This window comes from Petromyzon marinus, chromosome 80 (genome assembly GCF_048934315.1).
Source record: "Petromyzon marinus isolate PM22_M1 ecotype Great Lakes invasive population chromosome 80, UKy_Petmar_22M1.pri1.0, whole genome shotgun sequence".
In the NCBI taxonomy this organism is placed as follows: Eukaryota; Metazoa; Chordata; class Hyperoartia; order Petromyzontiformes; family Petromyzontidae; genus Petromyzon; species Petromyzon marinus.
In genome coordinates, this window is record NC_133746.1 from 7,797,968 (window position 1) to 7,811,035 (window position 13,068).

At 51.4% G+C, this 13,068-nt stretch overlaps 1 protein-coding gene across 1 annotated transcript in view; it reads left to right on the plus strand.

Moving 5' to 3' along the window:
• Positions 1-13,068, plus strand: part of LOC116958596 (two pore channel protein 2-like) — a 111,086-nt gene that overhangs the window by 46,164 nt on the left and 51,854 nt on the right. Inside the window, exons 14-15 of the mRNA XM_076057284.1 lie at positions 3,905-3,986; positions 9,060-9,146. Of these exons, the coding sequence (XP_075913399.1) occupies positions 3,905-3,986; positions 9,060-9,146 (169 nt within the window). The remainder of the gene's footprint in view (positions 1-3,904; positions 3,987-9,059; positions 9,147-13,068) is intronic.

Genomic DNA, 13,068 nt, shown 5'->3' on the forward strand with positions numbered 1-13,068 from the left:
GTCATCCTCACTTTGTGCCACGATGTTTTCCTGGCTGAGGGATTTTCCCTCCCCCAGGACCTCACAGAAATGCTCAGCAAATCTGCAAACCTGTTCCTGGGGGTCGGAAATTGGATCACCGTTTTTTCCCCTAATGATAGTAATAGGTGTGGCGCTGCAGGTTACTTTTTTGATGGAGTTAAATAGAGATTTGTGATCACGGGCCACTGAGGCAGACTCCATCTCCTCAGCAACCCGCGACCACCACCCATCCTTGCAGCGCCTCACGGCTCTCCGAACCTCCGAGCGAAGGCTGCGGTAAGCCTCCTCATTCTCTGACGTGGGATTCTGTAGCCGATGACAGTGGGCCTGTCGCTTTTTCTCAACCATCCTGAACAACTCCTCTGTCATCCAGGGTGTCTGGGGAGGTCTGGACCGCGTACCCAAAGCAGCCATTGCAGCTGCATGAGTCACAGTCCTAAACCTCGCCCATTTACCCTCGACATCAGGAGGAGTCGGGGACGATGCCAATCCCAGCCGCAAGCGATGATGAAATTCTCGCTTGCAACTTTCATCAGATAACTGAGACCAGGCCACTTTAGGTTGGAATGGGGTCCTGGGTGTACACCCACCACCGGAGTGGAAGAATGGCAGGCGCATCTTACAGATGACTAGTCGATGGTCAGAGGGCAGATCAGCTCCACGGTAGGTCCTGGTGTCAAGGACATGGGCTCGCATTCGCTGGTCCGTCACTATGTAGTCCAGCAGATGTTCTTGCTTGGACCCGGCATGCATCCATGATGTTGTGTGGATGCGCCGATGCCGGAACAGCGTGTTGGTAATTACAAGCCCATGGGCTGCACAAAAATCTAGCAGCTTCCTACCGTTGTTATTGAGCTGATCTGGCCCATGCCCTCCAATCACTCCAGACCAGGTGCCAGTATCATGACCAACTCGGGCATTGAAGTCACCCAACATGATGACTCTATCCCGAGGGGCCACTTTAGCCAGCACCCGTGACAGGAGGTCATAGAAGGCATCTGACTCATCGGCTTTGCCTGCATCCCTCCACGGATGTTCATCTTCGGTGGGGGCATAAGTAACCACGACCACCATTCCTCGCCTCCGGTTGATGGGAAGGCGAGCCCAAAGTAGCCTGGGGCTTACAGCTTCCCACACCTCACCGCCACGCTCCCACGCCCCCTTCATTCTTTTGTTCAAAAGAAGACCCACACCCTGTTGTTTGGCAGTCTGCTGCCCCGAGTAGAGGACTGTCCACCCCTCATGGTGGCAGGAGCCAGAGCCGGTCCACCGGACCTCCTGAATGCCGCATAGATCCAGGCGGTACCGGTCCAGCTCCCGACAGAGGAGTGGCAGCCTCTCCTCTGCAGTGAGCGTTCGAACATTCCACGTGGCCACCCGTAGTGGCTTTTCGTTGTTTCTGGAGTAGCCCCGAGGGTAGGTATTCAATCTCCTGGCTCCGCCAATTGGGGTTTGGCCAGGAGACGTCATAGACGCCTGGCCCCCCGGGGCCTCCGGCACAAGCTTAGTTGTTACATATTTCAGTTTAATTCGTGGTTTTGTGGTAATTAATTGAAGGTGGAGGGGTTACCAGCCCCTCGCACCCGTCCAGAGCCCCCGTTTAGCCCCTGTGGTGGACACATATGCCATGAGGGGAGGAGCCAATCGAAATTGGATCTCCCCCCACAGCGCTGTCCACGACAGAGTTGCCCGTCCGGCACCGCGAGGAGGTAGGGGGTTGTTTTGCCGGACAACACACAGTGATACACACACAGTGACAAACACACACACAGTGTACACACACACACAGTGACACACACAGTGATACACACACACACACAGTGACACACACACCAAAGATCAAACCAAAGATCCCCCATATAGCCTGTAACAGACTGTAGGGGCAAGTGCTGTTAGCGAGCACCTAACACACACACACACAGTGACACACACACACAGTGACACACACACACAGTGATACACACACAGTGATACACACAGTGACACACATACACACACATACACACAGTGACACACACATACACACACACAGTGACACATACACTCAGTGACACACACACGTACACACACACACACACAGTGACACACACACACAGTGACACACACACATACACACACAGTGACACACACACACACACACGTACACACACACAGTGACGCACACACACAGTGACGCACACACAGTGACACACACACACAGTGACACACAGTGACACACAACAACAACAACAACAACGTCACCACGACGCTTGTGCCAGGCCATGTGCACCTTGAGGCCACGTGAAGTGTCGAACGCCCGCTGGCAGGAGGTCACGGGGCAGACCTCCTACACACACACACGTACACACACACGCACGTACACACACACAAACAAGCACGGATTCATACACGCATGTACACGCAATCGCACACACACACATGTACACACACGTACACACACACGCATGCGCACGTACACACAAGCATTCACACATACAAGCACATACGTGCGTACACACACATATGCACACATGCACACACACGCGGACACACACACACACTCACGCATTCACACTTACATGCACACACACTCGCATACACACGCAGCGAGAGTGTGCTGTGTGTACTGTGTACTGTGTGTACTGTGTACTGTGTGTACTGTGTGTGTACTGTGTGTGTACTGTGTACTGTGTGTGTGCTGTGTGGACTGTGTGTACTGTGTGTGTACTGTGTACTGTGTGTGTACTGTGTACTGTGTGTGTACTGTGTGCTGTGTGTGTACTGTGTGCTGTGTATGTACTGTGTGTGTACTGTGTGTGTATACTGTGTGCTGTGTGTACTGTGTGTTTGCTGTGTGTGTACTGTGTGATGTGTGTACTGTGAGCTGTGTGTACTGTGTGTACTGTGTGTGTACTGTGTGTGTACTGTGTACTGTGTGTGTGTACTGTGTGTGTGTACTGTGTGTGTGCTGTGTGTACTGTGTGCTGTGTGTACTGTATGTGTACTGTGTGTGTGCTGTGTGTTTACTGTGTGTGTGCTGTGTGTGTACTGTGTGTGTGCTGTGTGTACTGTGTGTGTGTGCTGTGTGTACTGTGTGTGTGTGCTGTGTGTTGTGTGTGTGTGCTGTGTGTGTGTACTGTGTGTGTGTGCTGTGTGCGTACTGTGTGTGTGTACTGTGTGTAATGTGTGTGTGTACTGTGTGTGTGTACTGTGTGTACTGTGTGTGTACTGTGTGTGTGTGTACTGTGTGTGTGTACTGTGTGTGTACTGTGTGTGTACTGTGTGTGTGTACTGTGTGTGTGTACGGTGTGTGTGTGTGTACTGTGTGTGTACTGTGTGTGTACTGTGTGTGTGTGTACTGTGTGTGTGTGTACTGTGTGTACTGTGTGTGTACTGTGTGTGTGTACTGTGTGTGTGTACAGTGTGTGTGTACAGTGTGTGTGTACTGTGTGTGTACTGTGTGTGTACTGTGTGTGTGTACTGTGTGTGTACTGTGTGTGTGTACTGTGTGTGTACTGTGTGTGTGTACTGTGTGTGTACTGTGTGTACAGTGTGTGTGTACTGTGTGTGTGTACAGTGTGTGTGTACTGTGTGTGTACTGTGTGTGTACTGTGTGTGTGTACTGTGTGTGTGTACTGTGTGTGTACTGTGTGTGTGTACTGTGTGTGTACTGTGTGTACTGTGTGTGTACTGTGTGTGTGTACTGTGTGTGTACTGTGTGTGTGTACTGTGTGTGTACTGTGTGTGTGTACTGTGTGTGTACTGTGTGTACAGTGTGTGTGTACTGTGTGTGTGTACAGTGTGTGTGTACTGTGTGTGTACTGTGTGTGTACTGTGTGTGTACTGTGTGTGTGTACTGTGTGTGTACTGTGTGTGTGTACTGTGTGTGTACTGTGTGTTACAGGGAGAGCGTGACGGGGGCGCTGGTGATGCGAGTTCTGCGCACGATCAGCGTTGACTCCGCTCACCGCAAGGCGATGATCCAGGTACTGACACCACCACCACTACACCACCACCACTACAACACCACTACACCACCACCACTACACCACCACCACTACAACACCACTACACCACCACTACTACACCACCACTACACCACCACCACTACACCACCACTACACCACCACCACCACTACACCACCACTACTACACCACCACTACTACACCACCACTACACCACCACCACTACACCACCACTACACCACCACCACTACACCACCACCACTACACCACCACTACACCACCACCACTACACCACCACTACAACACCACCACTACAACACCACCACTACAACACCACCACTACACCACTACTACACCACTACCACCACTACTACACCACCACTACACCACCACTACACCACCACTACACCACCACCACTACACCACCACTACACCACCACCACTACACCACTACCACTACACCACCACTACACCACCACTACACCATCACTACACCACCACCACCACTACTACACCACCACCACTACACCACTACTACACCACTACCACCACTACTACACCACCACTACACCACCACCACTACACCACCACCACTACACCACCACCACCACCACTGCACCACCACTACACCACCACCACTACACCACCACTACACCACTACTACACCACCACCACTACTACACCACCACTACTACACCACCACTCCAACACCACCACTACAACACCACCACTACAACACCACCACTACACCACTACCACTACTACACCACCACTACAACACCACTACACCACCACTACACCACCACCACTACAACACCACCACTACACCACTACGACTACTACACCACCACTACAACACCACTACACCACCACTACACCACCACCACTACACCACCACCACTACACCACTATTACACCACCACCACACCACCACTACACCACCACCACCACTACACCACCACTACACCACCACTACACCACCACCACTACACCACCACTACACCACTACTACACCACCACCACTACACCACCACTACACCACTACCACTACACCACCACTACACCACCACTACACCACCACCACCACTACACCACCACTACGCCACCACTACACCACCACTACTACTACACCACCACTACTACACCACCACCACTACACCACCACCACTACACCATCACTACACCACCACTACACCACCACTACACCACTACACCACCACTACACCACTACACCACCACCACTACACCACTACACCACCACCACTACACCACCACTACACCACCACCACTACACCACCACCACTACACCACTACACCACCACCACTACACCACCACACCACCACCACTACACCACTACACCACCACTACACCACCACTACTACACCACCACTACACCACCACTACACCACCACTACACCACCACCACTACACCACCACTACACCACCACTACACCACCACCACTACACCACCACCACTACACCACCACTACACCACCACCACTACACCACCACCACTACACCACCACCACTACACCATCACTACACCACCACTACACCACCACTACACCACTACACCACCACTACACCACCACCACTACACCACTACACCACTACACCACCACCACTACACCACCACTACACCACCACTACACCACTACAACACCACCACCACTACACCACCACTACACCATCACACCACCACCACTACACCACCACTACACCACCACCACTACACCACCACTACACCACCACCACTACACCACCACTACACCATCACTACACCACCACCACTACACCACCACCACTACTACACCATCACTACACCACCACCACTACTACACCACCACCACTACTACACCACCACCACTACACCATCACTACACCACCACCACTACACCACCACCACTACTACACCATCACTACACCACCACCACTACACCACTACTACACCACTACACCACCACTACTACACCACTACTACACCACCACCACTACACCACCACTACACCACCACCACTACTCCACCACCACCACTACACCACCACTACACCACCACTACACCATCACACCACCACCACCACCACTACTACACCACCACCACTACACCACCACTACACCATCACTACACCACTACCACCACTACTACACCACCACTACACCACCACCACTACACCACCACCACCACTACACCACCACTACACCACCACTACACCACCACCACCACTACACCACCACTACACCACCACTACACCACCACTACTACACCACCACCACTACACCACCACTACACCACCACCACTACACCACCACTACACCACCACTACACAACTACTACACCACGACCACTACTACACCACTACACCACCACCACTACACCACCACTACACCACCACTACACCACCACCACTACACCACCACTACACCACCACCACTACACCGCCACCACTACACCGCCACCATTACACCACCACCACTACTACACCACCACTACACCACCACCATTACACCACCATTACACCACCACTACACCACCACCACTACACCACCACCACCACCACTACACCACTACTCTACCACCACCACTACACCACCACTACACCACCACTACACCACCACTACACCACTGCCACTACTACACCACCACCACTGCACCACCACTACACCACCACCATTACACCACCACTACACCACCACCACTACACCACTGCCACTACTACACCACCACCACCTCCACCACCACTACACCACCACCACCACTGCACCACCACTACACCACCACCACTACACCACCACTACACCACCACCACTACACCACCACTACACCACCACCACTACACCACCACCACTACACTACCACTACCACCACCACTACACCACCACCATTACACCACCACTACACAACCACTACACCACCACCACTACACCACCACCAAAACACCACCACCACTACACCACCACCACTACACCACCACCACCACACCACCACCACCACACCACCACCACTACACCACCACTACCACCACCACACCACCACCACCACTACACCACCACCACTACACCACCACTACACCACCACCACCACTACACCACCACCACTACACCACCACCACTACACCGTGTGTGGTTGGAATCGCTCGGCCTGCCCGGTAAACGTTCGTCGGCGGGACTCCGCCACAGGTGCTGTAACTGGTGCACGAGGAGGAATCTCGCCGGCTTGTCAAGCTCTTGATTTAACTTTTTTTGTGAACAGATGCCCGGGAACTTCAGGGGCGTCCAGGGTGCGGCGCGGTTGGCACGAGAACCGTCCCCCTAGATCAGAACAAACTTAAAAAAAAAATGTTTTTTTTAAATTAAATGAAACATTTTTAGCCAGCCCAGAGTTGCCCAGACTTATCGCGCAGGGGCAGCTGCCGCTGGGGGTGCCCCTAGGGTACAGGCCCACGCGGCATCGTTGTCCGCTGCTGTCGGAGGTGAACTCATGCACAGGGGCAGCTGCCGCTGGGGGTGCCCCTAGGGTACAGATCCACGCGGCAGCAGTCTTAGCGTTGGTGATATCGACCATGTTGTTGTTGTTTGTGTTGACGTTTGTGTTGTTGTTGTTGCCCGTGTTGTTGTTTGTGTTGTTTATGTTGACCATGTTGTTGTTGTTTGTGTTGTTGTTTGTGTTGTTGTTTGTGTTGTTGTTTGTGTTCTTGTTTGTGTTGTTGTTTGTGTTGTTGTTGTTTGTGTTCTTGTTTGTGTTGTTTGTGTTGTTGTTTGTGTTGTTTGTGTTGTTGTTTGTGTTGCTGTTTGTGTTGTTGTTTGTGTTGTTTGTGTTGTTGTTTGTGTTGTTGTTTGTGTTGTTGTTTGTGTTGTTGTTTGTGTTGTTGTTTGTGTTGTTGTTTGTGTTGTTGTTTGTGTTGTTGTTTGTGTTGTTGTTGTTTGTGTTGTTGTTTGTGTTGTTGTTTGTGTTGTTGTTGTTTGTGTTGTTGTTTGTGTTGTTTGTGTTGTTGTTGACCGTGTTGTTGTTTGTGTTGTTGTTGTTTGTGTTGTTGTTTGTGTTGTTGTTTGTGTTGTTGTTTGTGTTGTTGTTTGCGTTGTTGTTTGCGTTGTTGTTGTTTGTGTTGTTGTTTGTGTTGTTTGTGTTGTTGTTTGTGTTGACGTTTGTGTTGTTGTTTGTGTTGTTGTTTGTGTTGTTGTTTGTGTTGTTGTTTGTGTTGTTGTTGTTTGTGTTGTTGTTGTTTGTGTTGTTGTTGTTTGTGTTGTTGTTTGTGTTGTTGTTTTGTTGTTGTTGTTTGTGTTGTTGTTTGTGTTGTTGTTTGTGTTGTTGTTTTTGTTGTTGTTTTTGTTGTTGTTGTTTGTGTTGTTGTTTGTGTTGTTGTTTGTGTTGTTGTTGTTGACCGTGTTTTTGTTTGTGTTGTTGTTGTTTGTGTTGTTGTATGTGTTGTTGTTTGTGTTGTTGTTTGTGTTGTTGTTTTTGTTGTTGTTTGTGTTGTTGTTTGTGTTGTTGTTTTGTTGTTGTTTGTGTTGTTGTTTGTGTTGTTGTTTGTGTTGTTGTTTGTGTTGTTTTTGTTGTTGTTTTTGTTGTTGTTGTTTGTGTTGTTGTTTGTGTTGTTGTTGTTTGTGTTGTTGACCGTGTTGTTTGTGTTGTTGTTTGTGTTGTTGTTTTTGTTGTTGTTTTTGTTGTTGTTGTTTGTGTTGTTGTTTGTGTTGTTTGTGTTGTTGTTTGTGTTGTTGACCGTGTTGTTTGTGTTGTTGTTTTGTTGTTGTTGTTTGTGTTGTTGTTTGTGTTGTTGTTTGTGTTGTTGTTTGTGTTGTTGTTTTGTTGTTGTTTGTGTTGTTGTTTGTGTTGTTGTTTGTGTTGTTGTTTGTGTTGTTGTTGTTTTTGTTGTTGTTGTTTGTGTTGTTGTTTGTGTTGTTGTTTGTGTTGTTGTTGTTTTTGTTGTTGTTGTTTGTGTTGTTGTTTGTGTTGTTTGTGTTGTTGTTGTTTGTGTTGTTGACCGTGTTGTTTGTGTTGTTGTTTGTGTTGTTGTTTTTGTTGTTGACCGTGTTGTTTGTGTTGTTGTTTTGTTGTTGTTGTTTGTGTTGTTGTTTGTGTTGTGCGTGCGAGCAGCACCTGAGTGGCGTGGGCGACGGCTCCATTTCCTCTGAGACGTTCCAGAAAATCTTCGAGGAGATGGACAAAGACACCGTGAAGGAGGTGTGGACACTGTGTGTGTGTGTGTGTGTCACTGTGTGTGTGTGACACTGTGTGTGTGTGTGTGTGTCACTGTGTGTGTGTCACTGTGTGTGTGTCACTGTGTGTGTGTCACTGTGTGTGTGTCACTGTGTGTGTCACTGACAAGAGGGACGACTACTTCCTGGGGGACGGGAAACTCTGTCGTGGACAGTGCTGTGGGGGGAGGGCCAAATCCGATTGGCCCTCCTCTCATGGCGTCTGTGACCACCACAGTGGCTAAACGAGGGCTCTGGACGGGTGCGAGGGGCTGGTAACCCATCCACCTGCAACATTTTTACTACGAAACCACGAATAAAATTTTTTACTAATAAGCTTGTGCCGGAGGCCCCAGGGGAACAGGCGTCTGTGACGTCTCCTGGCCAAACCCCAATTGGCGGAGCCAGGAGATTGAATCTCTACCCTCGGGGCTCCTCCAGAAACAACGAAAAGCCACTTCGTGTGGCCACGTGGAATGTTCGAACGCTCACTACGGAGGAGAGGCTGCCACTCCTCTGTCGGGAGCTGGACCGGTACCGCCTGGATCTCTGTGGCATTCAGGAGGCCCGGTGGACCGGTTCTGGCTCCTGCCACCATGAGGGGTGGACAGTCCTCTACTCAGGGCAGCAGACTGGCAAACAACAGGGTGTGGCTCTTCTTTTGAACAAAATAATGAAGGGGGCGTGGGAGCGTGGCGGTGAGGTGTGGGAAGCTGTAAGCCCCAGGCTACTTTGGGCTCGCCTTCCCATCAACCGGAGGCGAGGAGTGGTGGTTGTGGTTACTTATGCCCCCACTGAAGACGAACATCCGTGGAGGGATGCAGGCAAAGCCGATGAGTCAGATGCCTTCTATGACCTCCTGTCACAGGTGCTGGCTAAAGTGGCCCCTCGGGATAGTCATCTTGTTGGGTGACTTCAATGCCCGAGTTGGTCATGATGCTGGCACCTGGTCTGGAGTGATTGGAGGGCATGGGCTAGATCAGCTCAATAACAACGGTAGGAGGCTGCTAGATTTTTGTGCAGCCCATGGGCTTGTAATTACCAACACGCTGTTCCGGCATCGGCGCATCCACACAACATCATGGATGCACGCCGGGTCCAAGCAAGAACATCTGCTGGACTACATAGTGACGGAACAGCGGATGCGAGCCCATGTCCTTGACACCAGGACCTACTGTGGAGCTGATCTGCCCTCTCACCATCGACTAGTCATCTGTAAGATGCGCCTGCCATTCTTCCACTCCGGTGGTGGGTGTACACCCAGGACCCCATTCCAACCTAAAGTGGCCTGGCCTCAGTTATCTGATGAAAGTTGTAAGCGAGAATTTCATCATCGCTTGCGGCTGGGGTTGGCATCGTCCCCCACTCCTCCTGATGTCGAGGGTAAATGGACGAGGTTTAGGACTGTGACTCATGCAGCTGCATTGGCTGCTTTGGGTATACGGTCCAGACCTCCCCAGAGACCCTGGCTGACAGAGGAGGTGTTCAGGATAGTTGAGAAAAAGCGACAGGCCCACTGTCATCGGCTACAGAATCCCACATCAGAGAATGAGGAGGCTTACCGCAGCCTTCGCTCGGAGATTCGGAGAGCCGTGATGCGCTGCAAGGATGGGTGGTGTTCGCGGGTTGCTGAGGAGATGGAATCTGCCTTAGTGGCCCGCGATCACAAATCTCTATTTAACTCCATCAAAAAAGTAACCTGCAGCACCACACCCATTACCATCATTAGGGGAAAAAAACGGTGATCCAATCTCCGACCCCCAGGAACAGGTTTGGAGATTTGTTGAGCATTTCTGTGAGGTCCTGGGGGAGGGGAAATCTCTCAGCCGGGAAAACATTGGAGGAAGTCACCCCCTGTGAGTGGCTGGCTGAAGTGCCATCTGTTGAGGAAGTACTGAAGACGATCTGGAGTCTGAGACCTGGATTGGCACCGGCCAGAGATGATCTCCCAAGCGAAATGCTGAGGGAGGGTGGCGTTTGTGCACAGACTGCCCTATATGACTTCATAACAACAGTCTGGACCACTGGACGGGGGGTTCCGCAGGATTGGAAGGATGCCCTGGTGGTCCCCCTTTTTAAGAAGGGGGACCGCACAGACTGTAACAACTACAGGGGCATCTCACTCCTCAGTGTGCTGGGAAAGGTCCTGGCAAGGATTATTCATCATCGCCTTGCCAGGCACGCTAAGGAGAGGCTTGCGGAGCCCCAATGTGGTTTCAGGAAAGGGCGGTCCTGCACAGATGCCATATTTTCTGTCTGTCTGCTACAGCAGAGGTGTAGGGAATTCCAACAAGACCTACACTTCTGCTTTATTGACCTGGTCAAGGCCCTATGATACCATCAGTAGGCCTGGGCTCTGGGTTGTTCTTCGTGCTTTTGGAGTCCCTGACCCTCTGCTCACGATCATTAAGGACCTTCATGATGATGAGCGGTCCCGGGTAAAACTACGTGGCCTGGAGTCAGAGCCATTCCCTGTACACCTTGGGGTGCGACAGGGATGTCCTCTGGCTCCCACATTATTTAACATCTATTTTGACCACGTAGTTTGTGAAGCCTTTAATAGCTGTACCGGGGAAATCTCCATTTGGTACAGATATAATGGGAGGCTGATAGATGCCCAGGTGCGGTCAAGGGATGGCTCCCTATTGCTCAAACACGTTATGTATGCTGATGATTTGGTAATAGCTGCTCAGTCAGAGGAGGAGTTGGAGACGCTGCTGCTGAGACTGGAGCGTGCCACTAAGAGGTGGGGCCTTACCATCAGCCCCACCAAAACTAAGCACCTGCCTGGGTATTTTGTACCATCGGACACTCCACCCCCACAACTCCCAATTGGTGATGGGGCAGTTGTGGAGAAAGTGGAGAGTTTCCCATACCTGGGCAGTGTGCCTATGACCGGCTCCAGTTTAACAGCAGAGGTCTCACTCCGAATCAGTCGAGTGGCAATATCTTTTCATCATTTGTGTAACACTGTGTGGAAGCTACATGGTCTGTCGCTCCGCACTTAGCTTCAGGTCTTCTCGGCCGCGGTCATTCCCTACCTTCTCTACGCTTGCGAAACGTGGACCCCCCTAATGGAACATCTTCGCCGGTTAGAAACATTTAGGCTGGCCTGTCTACGATCCATCCTGGGTTTAACCGGACTGGATTGTGTGAGGAGCTCACAAATCCTTGAAAGATCTGGGCAAGGTCCCATCAGTGAGCTCCTCCGGCAGGCAAGGCTGCGATGGCTGGGTCATGTAGCCCGCATGCCCAGCCACCACATGCCGAAACAGCTTTTGTTTGGCCGGATTGAGGGGGCTAAGCGGGCGCGGCACGGGCTAGAGAAGAGATGGAGTGATGTGGTACAGGAGGACGTGGAGCTGAGTGGACTTGCCGATGACTGGTACCAGCGGTGTCAAGATCGGCCTCTGTGGAGGAGGCTCGTGAAGGATGCTACTGGGTAGTTGGAGGCAGTCGCCCTCCAACAACAACGGAGGGCGGAGGAGCGACGCTCAGAACAACGAGCGGAACGCCGGGTGGCTAAAGCACAGCAGGTTGGCACAGTAGGGGCACAGGTGGTGCATCAGCCAGTCATCTCAGTCAGTCGACCCGTGGCACCTGGGTCTGCCCCGTGACCTCCTGCCAGCGGGCGTTCGACACTTCACGTGGCCTCAGGGTGCACATAGCCTGGCACAAGCGTCGTGGTGACGTCACCGCCACTTAGTGGCGAATGGCGGTTGTTGTTGTTGTTGTCACTGTGTGTGTCACTGTGTGTGTGTGTCACTGTGTGTGTCACTGTGTGTGTGTGTGTCACTGTGTGTGTCACTGTGTGTCACTGTGTGTGTGTCACTGTGTGTGTGTGTCACTGTGTGTGTCACTGTGTGTGTGTGTCACTGTGTGTGTCACTGTGTGTCACTGTGTGTGTG